General features: G+C 36.2%; 1 protein-coding gene across 1 annotated transcript in view; it reads left to right on the top strand.

Moving 5' to 3' along the window:
- Nucleotides 1-845: 845 nt before the first annotated feature.
- Nucleotides 846-18,748, top strand: part of niban2b (niban apoptosis regulator 2b) — a 29,118-nt gene continuing 11,215 nt past the window's right edge. Inside the window, exons 1-5 of the mRNA XM_039658822.2 lie at nt 846-1,361; nt 11,066-11,196; nt 11,685-11,813; nt 11,938-12,043; nt 12,624-12,791. Coding sequence (XP_039514756.2) covers nt 1,307-1,361; nt 11,066-11,196; nt 11,685-11,813; nt 11,938-12,043; nt 12,624-12,791 — 589 coding nt within the window. The 5' untranslated portion in view covers nt 846-1,306. The remainder of the gene's footprint in view (nt 1,362-11,065; nt 11,197-11,684; nt 11,814-11,937; nt 12,044-12,623; nt 12,792-18,748) is intronic.

The following is an 18,748-nucleotide window of genomic DNA, read 5'->3' on the forward strand; positions in this document are numbered from 1 at the left end:
TGAAAATGTCTTTGAAACTCTCTACAACGCGACGGCCTATTATTCTATGCATAAAAGGAACAGAATAGGGGTTTTGCTTTTATCTTTCTTCTATCAGTAAAAATGAGTTAATAATAGATACATTTTAGTGCTGCCAAATTTTGAGTTCAGGTTGGAGTGAGAATTGTGGAGAGAGGGGGGTATGTGAAAAAAAAAAAACTTTCATCACAAAAAATTGTGATTGTCAAAACATTTGCTAACTAAACACTAACAGGATTATATTAAGTTCTTATTATTGCGTAACATCTTGATTCAATATCGATTCATTTTTTTTCAAAGAAAAGCTGATAATTTGTTTTGTATCAAAAGTAACCTGCTTTGTCTTGTCTGTCGGTGTCAGTCCTCTTTGCTGTGCGTGAGGGAAAAATGCGTGAATTCACGCTCAATGCGGGAGTTTCCAATTAATTTAATAGACCTATTGGATGCTTTATTTACAGCAATTGCACATTGCACAAATTTGTAATGCCATATATGTTTTTAAAATTTTATTTTTGTTATGTCCAATGTCCTGTCTTTGTCTATATGTCGGCACATCTGCATAACTGATTGGGTCATCTTGTGATTCGATTCTAGGCATAGACAGTAAAAGAAATTCTAGACTATTTTGAATCTGATAGGCTATTTTCACCTCCGTTTCGTTATGCTTGACTTCAGTTAAGATGTTGAAAAATCAACAACAATGAGTTCGGTCAATTTCATATTCAGTCATTATTTATTTGTTTTGTGCCATGAATGTGTTATTTGTACACATTCATGACGTGATTCCACGTTTTTTTCAGTTCAGCAGTGGCGGGGCGTGTTGCTCAGTCTTTGAAAGCACGCGCTTCCAAAAGTGAAACAAACAAACAAAGAAACAAACAAAAATGAACCAGTAAGTGCGTGCAAAGACATTGATGGGAATGTTTCGTTCACTTTGCTCTAAAAAAAATCGAGTCCAGATTTATATAACCCCGCCTTCAGCACGCTCATGTGTCTCCCAGAGACAAGTGCGTTTTGACGCTGAAACCGAGCACACTCAGCGGGACTGAAGCCTTGGATCTAGAGTTTACGAAAACTGAGCGTTTAGGAATCCAGCACGGTGCCTGTCAACTCCAACCATCTCTTACTGCGTTCAAACTACTCGAGTTAGGGAGGAGCCGCTCGAATCAACTCCAGTTTAAATCTTATCATAAGAAACCAGCGCCCAACTGCTGCTACTGCACAGCTGCTCCTCTGAGGTGAATTAAGTTCTTCGATCCAGACGAATTGGCGATATAACAGCGACGCGATGGGAGACTTGATATCAACTCACCTGGATGAAGGCAAACGGGAGGTTATAACAGGTAAGCGCTTTAATGAACGTGTCTGCTAACGGCAAGACGTGATAGATAATCAGTGATGGTATGTAAAATATGGTGTTGCGAAAGACTTGCTGCTATCATTTCAGTTAAGGCCAGTGCCAGGGTTTTGGGTGAAAGGGTTTACATTCCGCCCAAAAACAAAGACGTGTGGGATAATAATAAACTTTGTGCTGTTCCCTCAATGCACTTTGCTGTGACGTGGCACATTTCCTGTTACTTTTTACAAGTTTTGAATTACATTCAGTGCATAAATATTCAGTAAGATAATAACAGTGATTTCACTGTGTAAAAAATAGGATTCAAATCATCGCTTTGCCATTAGAATCAACAAGATGAATGTGAGTTGCGCAACCTAAGTATTGGTAGCTCAAATAAATCATGAAATATAAATTAAAGTGAAGTCAAAATGAATTTCTGTGGGTGGAAAGTTGGCCTGCATCTCTTCAGTGCTGTCTGGTCAGGTGTGGTAGAACAGGTTTAAATAAATAAATAGCCTACTACTGACAGTGGATTGCTGGTAGATTCCCTAGCAGTGCCAGAAGTTTTGGGCAAATTGATTTTAAAGTGCAGTTTTGTTCTAACAGTATAAAACAAGGCATACTGTACTACATTTAAGCACACAACATTATTTAAAAAAAAAGATCATTATGAACAATTATGACTATTAACTTGTCATAGTTGGTACATAATGCAATACGGTCTGCCTGGATGAGATTCATGAAGTATCTAAAGTTGATGGAAATGTTTTTCAATGCTGATTTCAGTTGTGTTGTTGTTTTCATATTAGCAACACTTTGTTTCTAGGACAGCAAATACAGGCGTCTGAGAGATACAGGTCACTACGATGTCTAAAAGAGGCATTGAATCCAAATAATCCATAGCTAGACTAGAATCAACAATTTTTAAATATATTAAATGTTAAAAATCAGTAATGCACCAAGTGGACATTAAATGTTATTTATTTATTTATTTATTTATTAAATGTTCTTTTAAAAAATAGAATAAGTTAAATAATGTTTCACTTTTTGATTTAGTTGTCTGGAAAAAAATCATCTGTCTGGAATGTCAAAATCATTTACTGTGGGGAAACAGAAGCACAGAATTAGCTTTTTATATTTTTCAAAACAATGCAAGTATGATTTAAATGATTAATGTTTTCCTTATTCATCCCTTTCAATATCATTTGATGAAATCGCATTAGGAAATGGCAAAAGAGAACTGTTAACTTCCTATCTTCCCTGCTTTTTGCACATTTTAAGAGAAAGCACATATCAGATATGGAATCTCAGGAATGCATGGGAAGCCTAACAGCAGTACGGAGGCTGTCTGGATGATCTGTCATGCTTAACATTAGGATAACCTTTATTCAGGACTCAAGGAGGTCATGTATGCTTTTTAATTTTTCCTTAAGTGTATGAAATATTCTTACGTCTACAGTAGGCTGATGTCTTTTCAGTTGGGTGACTCTCTCTTTACTGACAAGGGAAAGGTAAGGTCAGAGTCCTACATAATTTTTTTAGTTTAGTTTTTTTTTTTTTTTTAATCATCTTCCTGTAGTCCAGAGAATGGATAAAGTCATCTTCTCAAAATAGTGGGTGGGGATTGGCAATAGAATGACCTCAGCACTTCCTGTCTCAATTTTTTTTAAGCAATCTGCTTATCTTTGAGTTTACAATGGCTGACAGCTTTAGGTGCTGCACATGTTTATTTTACATTGTATCTCATAAGGTTTCTGATATTGTTTTGTTTGTTGAAGCATGTTTTGGGGTCAAATCTACGGTCTTGATGTGATGGTGAAGTTGGAGGCATTTTTAGAAGCAAATTACACTGTTTTGAGTAGTTGGGGAGGGGGGGGGGGGGGGTTCTTGCAGGAAACGGTTTAATGAGATGTTCGTGGAAGGGGAAGTCGTGGTACACTAATGGAGTGGGATTCTTCTAAACAGAGAATGTCTGAAATGGAGCTTTGTAGAGAGGTCATAGTGCACAATCCACCCCACCCTTACTTCCAATAGTGTGTGTGTTCGTCTGTTGGTTCTCTCATATTGCTAATGCTCTGGACTGGAATTCAGGCAAAAATAGAAGTTAGTCCATAGTTGGTCTGAAAACCATCTAATGTCAGTTTCATTGTGGGAAAACAAGAAGGATAGATTTTGAAATTAAATCAAGGCGTATACCGTATGCTTATTCTTCAGAATGAGATTTTTGCCCAAGGGTTTATGTGACTCCATCATCAATGGGGAATTTTCCATAAGGCTTGCTTACTGTTGGACTCAGCACCAATGAGGCTCTCAGGACAATTAAAACATATGTTGAGCACAGCATGTTTATAAATCACATCCCAGCATGCTTCACTCACTGTAGCAACACAATAGATCCTCGAATAACACTGCAATTTGATCAAAGTATACCATTGTAATCTTTTCATCATATCCTTAATTCAAGTGAATTGTGCTAAAAGAAAAACGGCATATTGCTTTATCTACTCTCATAAAACTTTCAAGTGTATTGTGCTGTAATTTATTTAATTTATTTATTATAATTATGGCCTTGCTGCTGTGTCCTTAAGCAAGGCATGTATCAGTTGCTAAATTCCCCCGTGTCCGATTTTATATCAGCTGCTGTACTTAATCCAAGTTTTCCCATAAATTCCATGAATGCAAAAAGCTCACTCATTGGCCAGTACTGTATAATCAAACGATATCCTTTATCTAAAGTGTTTGAGCTGTCAAATTCAAAACCCATTTGTTTGAAAATGTTAATGGAATGTTATAAACTAGACGAGGAGCACATTATGTTGAATATGTGCAGTATTTTATGACAGACTATTGAATTATTGAAAATTTAATGCACCCGAGATGGTAATGTGGCCATGACACGAAGAAGGCTTGTGCGTTTGATTTTCAATAATTCAGCTTCTGCAGTCCACGTATACCAAAGGAAATGTAATGCTGAATGAAAATTTATTGTATACACAATTCCTTTCAGAAGTTTGGAAATAAACTTTTTATCCAGAAAGGATGTGTTAAAGGAGTAGTTCACTTTTAAAAAAACTTTTGCTGATAATTTACTCAGCCCCATGTCATCCAAGATATCCATGTCTTCCTTTCTTCAGTTGAAAAGAAATGAAGGTTTTTGATGAAAACATTCCAGCATTTTTCTCCATATAATGGACTTAAACCAAATGGTTCAAAGGGCTTTAAAAGGGCTTTATACGACACCAGACGATGAATAAGGGTCTTATTTAGCGAAAACAATTGTCATTTCAGAAATAAATAAAATAGTTTAAGTTTTATAAGCACAAATGCTCGCCTTTGTGACTCTCCTGTTCGAACTCGTGACTCGAAGGGTCCTAGATAAGACCATTCATCGTCTGGTGTCGTTTAAAGCCCTTTGAACAGTTTGCACTGAAACTTTCATTTGGACCTTGAACTGTTTGGTTCCCAATGAAGTCCATTATATGGAGAAAAAATCCTGGAATGTTTTCATCAAAAACCTTCATTTCTTTTCGACTGAAGAAAGAAAGATGTGGACATCTTGGATGACATGGGGGTGAGGAAATTATCAGCAAAAGATGGTGATGGTGATGATATTTTTTTGATGGTGATGGTATAAACTTTTACATTGTTACAAACATTTCTGTTTCAAATAAACACTGCTATTTTGAACCTTCTATTCATCAAATAATCCTGAAAGAGTGTATCACAGAATATATAAAAACACCAAATATCAGGATGATATCTGACGGTTTCATTATCATGCTCTTCTTTAAAGAATAAAACAGGAACATGACCAAAGTGATTTGGGATTTCCTGCTAGATAAGCGTGAATGACTCCAGCCGACAGGTTTTGCTGAGCTTGTATGATTGCAACATGTAAAGAAAGTTAAGAATTGATCCTTGAAATTGTATCAGTCTGATTGAGTTGCTCTGTGAAATAGTTTGTTTCATTGGGTAATTAAGTGCAAGCACAATATCTCCAATGTGAGGCTTCAGAGTTTCTCCTTGAAGTGGCTGCTATATGGTAACGCTAATTTGATTTGCCTTTGAGCTTGTAACGAAATTAAAGGAACAAGGAGTGGCACCAAGTATCACATGAGACTCGTTCAGTGAATGACTCATAAACAAGCAGCACACACTCACAAAAGGTCTCAGTCTTTAACATTCACATTAACATACACACATGTCCTTGTCTTGTGGTTTCTTCCAGACCCGGGCCCTGGGTTACTCTCATTAAACCTCTCAAAGTAATGTGTTCTCTTAGCATCCTTTTTTTCATTCTAAATCATATGTTTGTTAATTCTTTCACACATCATATAGCAGAGAATGTTCTACAAGTTTCCCATGGTCATTGACAGCTTAGAATGTTCAGGCATGGAAAGATTCATGAGTCAGAAAATGTGGGAACACTTACTTTCACCTTCCCAGTACTTTCAGAATGTATTCTCATTAACTATGTTTTCATGTACCTGTTTTTATGCACATTTTGCATAAAAGTGCATAAAAAACACGGGATGGTAAAGTCAAGATGGAAATAATTCTAAAAATGAGCATTAAAAAATGTTATTTTTATTGATCTTCAGAAGATGATTGAAACACATTTAGTGAATAAACCCTTTGATGCACAAAATAATGATAATAATAACATTAATTTGCCTCCCTGAGGCTGAACAGATGTGATTGGTTCGCTTGTTAGTGCAGTTATCCAATCTCATTGCACACCATCTTCAATGTTAAGGTCAAAGTCTGTAATTGAAGTTATAATGACCTCCCAGAAGACACGAATGCATTCCCAAACATCATGCATCCGAACGCAAGATAACTTGGCAGCGTTTATTGCATTTTGTCTGTACACGGTGGCTTCCCTGATTGCAGTAACTTCCATTTTTATTACAGATGTTCCCCTGAACACGTGGGATGGGAAATAATTCTTTATTCACAAATGTTTCATGCAGCATATTCAATTTTGCGTGTTAAATTCGCAACTTTGTCAGTACCAGAATCTGAGCTCCCAGATTTCCCTCAAAAGAGCTTTCACTCTTGTCTACTCTGACATGGACACATTCCAAAGAAACTTCCTTTTCCTCCCCCCCCACCCCCCTGAAGACCAACTGCACCCTGTGTGGTCAGTATGCTGGTATTGTAATTATCTTCCACTAGTGGAACTGCTCTTTAAGTGTCTATCTCCAAACCTCCACGTTACCAAAGCAGAGCTTGGCAAGATTTTATTCCCACCATCAGACTCATGCACTTTACTGAGATGTTTGTTTTGGTGTCGAAATCTGTTCCTGAGAAAAGCGTGCTTCATTTGTTGGATTTGTGTTGAGACATGGATTGTGAAATATTGTGTGAGTGTGCATTTGGCATGGCAGCGCAGCACTGAGGGATCTGCCCTAGGATGTTTGTTTAAGATCGATGACTGATCGGTTTGAAAACTGCCTAGCCCTTACAGTCAGCTCTGTTCCCACCATCACTGTCGTGTGTAATTGCTGAACTACACTACCCATAATCCTGAAACGCTCAGTCTCTTTACTAATCTGCCATTCAAAGAAGACGCTGTTAATGTAGAAAGTAGAAACCCGAATTGGGCTAAAGTTTTTGCTTCAAAATAAATTTTTTTTTTAATTTTTTTATTTAGGGATTCGTTTTGAAGTTTTGTATGGCTAAATTGAGGATTTTATTTAATTTCAGCTTTATTTCAATTAATGAAATTTAGTCTTCGTCAGCTATATCAACGCTGCAGATACAATTTAAATATTTCATAGCTTTCTTGGCATGTAGTGTTAGATCATCACGTATTTCCCTTCGCCTCTAATGTTGTACCAATATCACATTCCTCTCTGTTATGTACTGCCTGCACAACTGCCTAATGGCTTTAGCAGTTAATTGAATTATATTCTCTGGCTTTATGGGGCAAATAGCATGGATTGAGAGTTGGTTGGGAGATATCATAGGCAGAGATTTTAATTTCTGCATGTGTTGTCGTAGACTACATTCAGAGAGGGAACATTTTGTTTCTGTGTGCATTTGACTTGGCAGACTGAAGTATGTAAATGTTAAATGTCAGGCTGTTTATAATTTGTTTTCATGGGAACTTTTGATTAATAACACTGTTGAATTTGAGCATTAAGCTGTATGGATCTGATTTGTTGCTGTCTCTCCCTGTATGAAACATAAGTCATAACGATCAAATAACATTGAAATGTATCCTAGCTTACTGTCATTTCCCATTTTCATCTTTATTTTTAATGTGCAGGTGATCTATGTCTTACCAAGGCATTAGACAACTAAGTTTTACCTTTATTGTCTTCTCTTTGACCATCATAAGTGCTTTATTTTTCATGCCTCTCTCTACTTTAATGACATTGTGTTACATTGTAAACGAACGGACAGGAATGTTGTTTTTTTTTTTTTTTTCTGTTCTCTTTCCTTGAATTTTTCCAAGAGACCGAATGCCTCCAAAGTTTTACAACAAGCCCTACATAGTCATTTGGAAAACATTCCACCAGAAAGCAGTCAATAATTGAGTTGCCTTTGTTCCTGTGCCAAATGCAGTGCTGATCTGCTTTTACATGCATGTGAAGGGCAAAGCAGTAAAGCTCAAACATTGTAATCTCCATTTCTGATCAGATACACGAAGCTCAGTGTGAATTGCTGTTAATGTTTTAATGGCCATTGACTTATTGTACCACAACGGTCTGTTGTACGGCTGCAATAGTGAGTCCTATGTATCTAAATCTACCTTAATATAACTGCCTTTCATGTGATTTAAAAAAAAATATTGCTTCACATTTTATCATTGTATATTAGGGCTGAGTATTGAGACAAATTTCACAATTCGATTCGATTTCGATTCACAAGCTTTCGATTCGATTACGATTCGATTCGATTCAATATCGATTATTTTGGATATCAGTTACAATAAATGGCAATTTTTCTCAAGGGAATTAAATCTCTTAACTAATGCTGTAAACTATGGGAGACTAGTTGTATCCTACTAGGCTTCATTAGCCTAATATGAAGGTAATAATAAATGAATCACTTAAATTACACTTATTTATTTTTATAATAAGAAGATTATATGAAATATAAACATTTAAATGGTGGCTGTCATAAAAACTTGCCAGATTTATTCAAATATGAAGGTAATAATGAATGAATCACTTAAATTACACTTATTTATTTTTATAATAAGAAGATTATATGAAATGTAAACATTTAAATGGTGGCTGTCATAAAAAGTTGCTAGATTTATTCAAATATGCATTAAATATTGAAGAACATTAAGATTATACTGCATATGTAATATAGTGTATATATTTAGCAAAATGCTCCTCTCTGGAGTTATTTTTTTCTATCAGACTAACGAGTTGATGTGGGTCTTCTGAGGTAAATATGACGATACATGACATTGATTACAAGCTGTTTAACTGACGTCTTTCCACGGTTGAAACGCTGATTGAGCGAATCAATGTGACATGATACGGATTTGGATAAGTTGTACTCTATCTTTTAACACACTTTCAGATGCTCATTCATGTTTATTTCGCGCTGTGACTGGTATTATTAAGCCGGAAGAAAGATCAGCGCTGCTGCTTCTCTAGAGCTGCGCCAGAGCGATCTCATGCCACGTGCCACAACTCTATTTATGTTTTTGAATTTCTAAAGAAAATGGACGTAATTTGAAAATTGAGACTTTGTTTCATATCAATAGTAACAAAGGACAAAGATTATTGCGATTTTTTTTGAATGCGCGCAGCCACGATACAATGTCCCATTCATTCAAATGAAACAGGATGACTAATCGATTCTTGAGACTTAAGAATCGATATCGGTTCGTAAAAATGAGAATCGATTAATATCGAGAAATCGATATTTATTACCCAGCCCTATTGTATATGTTTTATAATATGTTTAATATTTCATTTGATACCATTTGAATCAACTTATTTGGCTTTATAGTATTGAAAACTACCAGACATGCAGTATAAAACAGTGTTTAAAATCAGAAATGCTTTTGTCAATGGCCTCACATTAAAGGTAGGGTGGGCAATTTCAGAGAGGCTAATATAGCAAGCTAGCTTTAAAAGCAAGAGATTCCTCTTCCAAATCCATGCCCCCTTCAAAACACATTAACACACACACTAGAGAGTCTGCAAAATGTCATGAGAGAGGGCTTAAAATTATCTCAGGTTTCAAAGCACATAACATTACAATTAGGGCTTCCGTCGATTTAAAGATATTTCTTGTCGATTAGTCGTTCATTAAGTGATAAGTCGACTAATCACACATATATTAAGAAGCCATATACAGTATCTCACAAAAGTGAGTTCACCCCTAACATTTCAGCAAACATTTTATTATTTCTTCTCAAGGGACAATACTATAGAAATGAAACTTGGATATATTTTATTGTGCTGCTTGTATAGCAGTTACTGTCCTCTGAAAATAACTCAACATAAAGCCATTATTGTCAAAATAGCTGGCAACAAAAGTGAGTGCACCCTAAGCGATAATAGCTGTACGTCGTTTAACCATGCAAAGCCATATGTCCTATTCATCATGTTCATGTTTTGGTCTGCTTGACAGGAACATGCAAATTTGTGTATCTTGTATTAGAGCAGTTACAATTTGTGCTTTGAGTACAATTCTCTCATACTGGCCACTGGATGTTCAACATGGCACCTCACGACAAATAACTCTCTAAGGATTTGACAATTGAATTGTTGCTCTACACAAACATGGCCTAGGCCTGAGTTACAGTCCAGGCCTGGGTCATACAGAGGTTTTCCAAGGGTAAATCAAAGAAGTTGAGTCCTTGTGCTGTGCGTCAGGAGCAGAAGCTGGCTTCAAAAAATGGACGCATGATCATGCCACCATTGCTTTAGGTTTCAGAAGCGAAAAGTCAGCTTGTGAGTGCTCAGACCATATGCTGCACACACGGCAACAAGTCGGTTTGCATGGCCGTAGTCCAAGAAGGAAGCCTCTTCTGAAGCTGAAAACCCGCAAAAAGTTTGCTGAAAGCAACCTGTCCAAGAGCATGAATTATTGGAACCAGGTCCTGGGTTCTTCTGATGAGACTAAGATAAACTTATTTGGCTCAGATGGTGTCCAGCATGTGTGGCAACACCATAGGAGTACCAAGAAAATTGTGTCTCGCCTACAGTCAAGCATGGTGGTGGTAGCATCATGGTCTGGGGCTGCATGACTGAGTGCTGCTGGTACTGGAGAGCTCAGAACATGATGCCCTCCAAACACACCGCCAAGATGACTTCCACAGAAGATATATGTACATTGTTTAATAGACCACTTCTGTTATTGATTGCTATTAGGATGTAATGAGTTTCAACCAGTATAACAAAACTGTTTATAAAAAAAAGTCATTCCTTATTCTAAGTTTTTGATGTCACTTCACTTCAAGGTTCCTTCTCTATTTTCATCCTTCCTATGAAAAAAAACAGGGTTTACTTTTTAGCTACTTATGACGCAAACATTTCATGTTGTTATGCCTTTATAGAGAAACAATGTTGGTTAAGCAATTATGTTATGCTTGCATATATTTACAACTGTTTTGATCATAGTTGATGGTTGCATAATATACCAGTTCCTTTATTGTATAATAATTAAAAACATTAGGTCTAATGTACCTGTAATATAATATGTAGTAAGTGTGTGTGTGTCTTTTTTTAGCACGAACAGGGGAGCTGATGGGAGATTTTGGTCGGCTATATGAACAGCAGTATGCCGTCGCTCTCTTTAACCAGATGCGCTATGACGTAGAGGGTGGAGGAGGCCCTCAGCCTCAGCTTCTGCACAGGAAGGTAAAGCTCTGCCTTTTTCTATTCCTCTTTTTCAGCTGGATGTTTTCTTTTAGGAGCTTGTCAGGGTAATTTCTCCCAGTCTGTAATGTCAAATAGCAAATTGGAATTACTAGGGATAATTGCTCTGTTTGAACAAATGCAGACTTGTTTGTTTGAAATGTGTAGTGTTATCACAGTATGACCCTGTAAAGATGTGCAGTTTGCACACTTTTTATTCGTCAGTCGGTGTGTGTGTGTGTGTGTGTGTGTGTGTGTGTGTGTGTGCGTGTGTGTCTGTAGACAGAGACACTGGGTGGGCAAAGTAAACATAAATTAAGTAGGCTACTTCCAGTCTTAACATCTCTCTACATAATGTATAATTAGGTACTGGGTCCCCACTGAAAATAGAGCGACATCTCTCATTCTATCTCTCTCTCTCTCTCTCTCTCTCTCTCTCTCTCTCTCTTTCTCTTTCTGCTTAAACTTCATTTCTTGTGTTTCTTTCATAGGTGCCTCTGAAGAATAAGTCCATCTTTTCAGGGCCTTTGTTTCAGTATCTAGAAGAGAACAAAAAATGGAGGAATCGTTTTCTCTTTATTCCTGACTCCTATAACATCAACTATTATGAGAACAAACAGGTAATGAGTTAAATGAAAATCTTATTTTATCTTGTTTTATCTTATTAGCCAGGTCACCTAAGCAACTTTTTGACCAAATAATTAAAAAAAGGCCTTGGCCAAATATCTGTTTCTGTTGATTTAGGCCCATGACAGAGGGCTGCATCCTAAAGGCACCATTAACTGTGCTGGCTACAGGGTCTTGACCTCTATGGAGGAATATCTCGAGCTTCTTAACACCAGCCTACCAGGTCAGTCTAAAGGAGAGAGTGGAAAATGAGAAATAAAGATGGGAAAATGAGAGAATGTTCATAAAGGAAAGATCTATAAAGGAAGCTCTCTAAAACTGGGTGAAAGTCACTGGCTTACTGGTTTTGCTCGGATCACATTGTCATGACAATGAAGTTGAAAGATAAGATAACATCACATAGACAAGGTCAGTAAGCGATTCTGTCACACAAGATCTTTAAGTCATGTGGCTCTGACGTTTCAAACCATATGTGTTAGTTACCCAGCCCTGCACTGCAAGTATAACTCGAATATATGATGTGTGTGTGTGTGTATATATATATATATATATATATATATATATATTATTATTAGGATTATTATTTATTATTTATTTATTGTATCAAACCTGCAGCCTGTATTTAAAATAAACCGAGAATAAGGTTGAGCCAGAGTCCAGATAAGAAGTGATGAAATGGAGTGTGACGAAATGCATTGTGATCTTTTAATGTTGTAAAGCTGTGATCATGATGGCTGTAGAGATCTTTTCATCAGGCCGTATTTAACAGAATATTATTGAATCACGCAACATGCGTTTTGCAGGTGTAAAAGCTAAAGTTGGCAGTTCTCCATTTCTGAAATGTGCGACACAGTTTCCTCTCATCCTCTGGCACCCTTATGCTCGCCACTACTATTTCTGCATGGTGACCGAGAAGGAGCAGCAGAAGTGGAACGCCGTCTTTCAAGACTGCGTCCGACACACCAACAATGGTGAGTCTTAACCCTCTTATATTATTAAAAAGGACCGTACTAATTTCAAGTTTGAGACATCCAAGTTTCCACATTCCCCCCTGTCACTTTAACGCCCAGACACACATTCAAGGCATGACTCTTTCATTACGGTTATTGCTATTCTTTTGTTTGTTAGAATAAGCTGCATTCAAACTTGCTAGATTAACTGATGTGTTATTTCATTAATCACCTGTTTTAGACATCCTATTATCAAAAAGGAAACTCGAGCGGAACGTTTGGCATGGTTGACTGTATTCATTTGGCCTGTTTGATAATAGAAAGAATTTAACCGCTCAAGGCTGTAAAAAGAGTCAGATGAGATCATAGGGAAAGCTGGAGATGTGCTGCCATTATTCAGTCCCTGTGTGTGTGTGTGTGTTTGAGAACTCTATGACTGTTTTTTTTTTCTTTAGAGCTTCTGTAACTTTAGTATATATATATTTAGTAGTATTTTTTTCGGAAAATTTCTCTTTCTATGTTTTAGATATAAGACCATTTCTTTGTTGTATAATTCTAGTCAGTCAATCAATTCCCAGACAAACATTTCGTTAATATTTCTAGACGAAATGCTTGCATTTAGGTTTACAAATCTTTCTCAAGAATTTGCTTGTGTAAATCTAGTTACACCATACCTAAGGCTACTAGAAGGTTCATTGTTACTGCGAGAGTTTCCTTCTTTCACAGTGATGTCACTGTCAGATTACTTGATATCCTGTTTTTCACGCCACGAAAACAAGTGTATACTTGTCTGTTTAAACGATATGTTAAGAAAGTTAAACTTATTGAGGTTATGTCAACTGCTTGGTGGGCCCTTGATATGGTTTTGCAAATATCCCGTTAAATTCAACGTTAAAAATGCGATGACAACGTTCCTGTTGTTGTGGGATGGCATATTTTGGCCTGTTTACATTGGCTACCATCAGGTAAAACACATGAATCTAAACTAATCCAATAAACATGAATTAAAACAATCGAAAATGGAACTCAAAATACTCTTATGCCATATAGAGATTACTGATGACCAAAATAAGAAGAAAATAAATTATTTATTCAAAATATAACCATGTGATGATGACACTCACACTGTACTACATGCATGTAAACAACACTTGTCCAGAAACACTTCCTGTTTCAGTTTGTAAATGGCTTCTTTATTTTAAATGTAAAGAAAACATCTTAAAGATGTTTGTTTAACTTTTTGATTTAGTTATATATGTTCTGTTGGTTGTATTTTATTCCAACGTGAACAGGAAGTGCTTCTGGACCAGTGTTGTTTACATCTCGTAAAATGATCTATATTGTAATTCATAGTTTTTACATCTACAAGCCATACATTTAACAACATTTGGCAGCAAATGTACATATAATGTGATTTCCACATTTCACCATATGTTTTTAATGTAGTATTTTTATAGTCTTTTTCTTTAAAAGTGACTAACTTCTTTTTTTTCAGTGTAGGGTAGTTTTCAGAGGGTGCTGTGTCCCTCGTATGGTATAACCTACTGATTGGGCCTGGGGGGAAAGGGCTCTGACAGTGTTGACACTAATTGATGTCGTTGAAATTCAGTCTTGTATGTATTGTATTGTAAATGTTGGGCCGTGAGGTTCTCTGTGTCTCATGGACGTCTCATGATAGCTTCTACGTCTACTAGAGCTGTTTTCTCTCTCTCTGCTGTAGTCCAGATTCCAGAGTGGTCACAGCTGGGGCTGTCAACCCATAATTCAGTTTGGATGGGAGGCTGCCGAGAGGGGAATGCACACTTGCGGCGAAGGCAGTAATGTCCCCTGTGGTATTAAGGCGGCCATCTAAAAGTGTGTGTGTGTGTTAGTTAGCCAAATCCCTGCTGCGTGTAGTATGTTCTGAATGCAAGCACATCTGCAGAGCCATTTTTCCCCAAATAAGGGCTGGTTCAGTTCTGGTTAAGTTCTTTGCTATTCATTAGTAAGTTAACAATGTTCTCTGACATATTTAAAATATATTAAACTCTGTAATTTTCTATTCTCACTGGTTGGTAAGAAGCCAGGTTAGATGTTAGCGGAGACTGCGCTTCTAGAGTGGTGACATTGACCATTTTGACGTCACATAATAAAGAGGAATCTCTCTCACGCCCTCGCTCTGTCTCTCTATCGCAGATACTAATAGAAGTGGATAAGTGGTTTTCTTTTTTGGCTTTTGATGAAGCATACACCCTGTAGTGCTTAATTTCTGGAATTTATCTGAACACAGATACTGAACTGAAGCAGAATTGACTGCTTTTAACAGCAGAACAAATGCTCTTTGTATGTACCTGGCACCTGCAGTTTGAGGCAAACTCTGCAGAAGGAGTGTAGGTTTGAATCATGTAATGGGCTGTTATTCATAATTTGACCACTGATATAATTGCTCTTCCCTTTTACCTGTCAAAATCACACGTCCATTATGTAAGTACTGCAATTATGTTAAGTACTGTCCTGGTACAGTCATTATTTTGTGAGCTTGTTGTGAGTGGCAGCTTTTCCTGCAATCCTTTGAGCATTGCTGCTAGAAAATCTACTTTGCCACTGCAAAAGTAATCAGTTAAGTTAACCTGAGTTGCCAATATGAGTTTGCAGTCCAAATTTAATGTGAAGAGATAAAAAATACAGTACCTTAAATGATGGAAAGAATCGTCTTTCTAAATGGTTTGATTCACAATAAAATGACTTATAAAAGCCAGGGTTTTTTTAGTGAATTATAAACAGAGCGAAGCCAGTGTTGTCCGATTCACGGACATGACTCAAAATTCACAAACTCTCAGAAACTCATGAGTTACTTTGCAACAAGTTTGAATAAGTCTGACAAATTCTTCATTAAATGAACAAATGCAAAATATCATTACCTTCAGTGACTTATATCTTGAAGCTAAGCAAGCTTTGGGTAGCCTTCTCACAAATGTTAAAGCTTACGTAAATCATTATTCCTCACTGATTAACCATGACACCATGATGTAAAAGATACATTTGGATCAGTTTTTTCTAATTTTCTAAATGATGTTTTAATTAATATATTGTTCATTAAATTAAAATATTGTTTAAAACATTTGGATTATTCGAAAAAGTTTTGTAATCAAAACACAGGTTTCTTTAAATTGTTTTGTGACTATAAACAGGTTTTTTTGCTTACCAGCCACTGTAATGTGGTTTTCCAAACTCACTAGCCACTCAGCATTTTCACTGGCCACAATTTTGACATCTACACCATGGGGAAAAACTTCCAAATAGATGTTTTTAATATTATCTTATAATTTGGCAGCAGGGCTGCTGTCACTTTAAGACCTGATGCACAGACCTATTATACGGTTGATGTTCACTTAAAACATAACTGACTGTATTTATGTGAATACCTGCCAAGATCAGCGTTTTTGATATTACAGTATTTTGTGTTTATTTGAATGTTTAAGCACAATAAGCAAACAAAAATTACACAATTAGTAATGCGAGATGGCTTTACGTGCACAGACTTTGCGGAAGCACAAAATCTGCGGGGAATTAGTGAAATGGGCAATATGCGCAATTCCACGTGGCAGGGTGAGGCGGGGTTTTGTGTCAACTCCCTGTCAGAGAGATGAGAAAGCGTGAAAGCCCAGCAGCTATTGGAAGCGTTTCAGATATTTCAGTGTAGATACAGTATGTATTTAAAAAATCTATATTTTTGACAACACTACATTGCACTTTTATATGTATATATATATATATATATATATATATATACTGTATATATATATATATATATATATATATATACTGTATATATATATATATATATATATATATATATACTGTATATATGAAGAGTTCAGATGCAAAAGCCTCTAAGTGCCATTTGAAATTTTCTTCTAAAATGATCATTTTTATCAAGCTTGTATATTTAAGTTCAGTAATTTCACTTAAATGGCAATGAAGATTATCTATTAATTGTCATTTAAGTGAAATTACTGAACTTAAATATACAAGCTTGATAAAAATGGTCATTTTAGAAGAAAATTTCAAATGGCATTTAGAGGCTTTTGCATCTGAACTCTTCATATATATATATATATATATATATATATATATATTCATTTTATTATATATTATGAAATCCACCTGCATTTGGTGAATGTTAATGTCTAGCCCTAACTATAAATATTATACATAGTCAATAAAATGTAGTTAAGTAGGACTAATGTCTCTTTATTTATTTGACAGTAGATGGCTCTAACAGATGTTGTTTTTTTATTGTATTGGGTAATGCAAGTTTATTTGGCAAAACTACTTTTGAGAATTAAAGCATCTAAACAGAAAACAGGAGCTAGGCGCATGTCTTGGCCTTGGTAAACATTGTGTTGGATCAGTATTGGTTCAAATTGCACTTCACTAGCTCTCTATTAAGAGCCAAATGTAATGTGTAACTCAATATATTAAGATGTTTGTAAAAGCTAATCTGTTCCCCAAAAGGCGGTACGACTCTAAGATCCAGGAACATGCAATGCTCCAACAGGACAGTTTTCTTCTGTGAATGAATGCCCAGAGGAGTAAACCCATGCGTGCATGAACAGAGTTAGATCAGGGCTGGATCCTGACAAGTTTTAGCTTGTTTTTGGAAATGCATGATTTGCTGTATACTGCTTAATCCTAAGGCTGTCAAAGCAATCTACCTTCTACCGTACTTTACTAGAAGTTAGGATGGGTATCGTTTAGATTTTTTAAACTATATGGGTGGCAAATCAATATTTTTAAAACGGTGCCTGAACTGATACTTTAAAAAAAGAGAGCCACAACCCGATTGTGAATGACATTTAAAGAATGCCTTTTTTTATATTTAAAAAACGAATATAATAAAATCCATTTTAAAATATTTTAAAAATGTAAAGTATACTTAAATATATGCATATAAGTAAATACAAAACTATTTATATATTTCAATTTATATTACAAATTCACAATAAAACTTAAGCCACCTACAATAATTTAACACTAAATAAGTTACAGTACTAATAACAGCAAAGTAGTCTGTATTCTTCGTATGCTACAGCCCAGCTTCAAGTTGCAGCAAAAATATGCAGCAAAAATATGACCAAAATTGCCTTCTCTGTCAAAATACGACACCATGTCCCACACAAGGTGACCGTTATTTTAGAAAGCATCACCTCATTATTCCCATGGTGATGCGTCATGCAAACAACTATATAGTTAACTAGAAAATGTGTATCTGTCATGAACAAAACACGTTAAATTATAATTGAAAGTATTTATTAAATTGTGGCCAATAATACTTTATTTATTAAAGTATTATTGCACGCTTCCATATACATCAGTATGTATTTAACAAACTACAATTATTTTTTTTTTTGCTAGTATCTATAGCCTGGTCCTACCAGGCTCTCGTCCTTTCATTTGTACAGAGAGTCTGGACACTCTCAATTGACAAGCGTTAACTGCCTTGAAGGCGGGTACTCTGGGCAGACTCAATAGTATAAAACTTCAACAGTCACTCTGGATCTGCCATAACCAATCGGCAAAGTTTGGTTGTGACGTTTGTCTACAACTCAAACTAGCTCACCTCATCATCGTTCTCAGCCACTCCCTCTGTTTGCTGATTGGACTAGTAAAAAATTGATCGGAGAAAACCCAAGAATATACAGCAAACCTAGACGTAGTACTGAAGGAAAATGAAAATTGAGCAGAAGTGTGAAGGAGGGCGGAGCCAAGCTAGAAACCTAAAATAAACATTATGTGGTTGAAAACACTGAATCGCCTTCTCTGGCTCAGCGCCAGCCAAAGTTGAATTTTGAATATTTCATATCGACAGCTCAGGCATTTAACTACCACCTAAATCTGCGTTCTGATACGGTTCGGGTACATACCGGTTATATTGGTACGGTTTCGGTACCCAACCCTAGACGTTGCTGCAAGTATACTGGCCTGTTGACTTCTGT

This window comes from Pimephales promelas, chromosome 4, assembly GCF_988280905.1.
Source record: "Pimephales promelas chromosome 4, fPimPro1.hap1.1, whole genome shotgun sequence".
Lineage (NCBI taxonomy): Eukaryota > Metazoa > Chordata > Actinopteri > Cypriniformes > Leuciscidae > Pimephales > Pimephales promelas.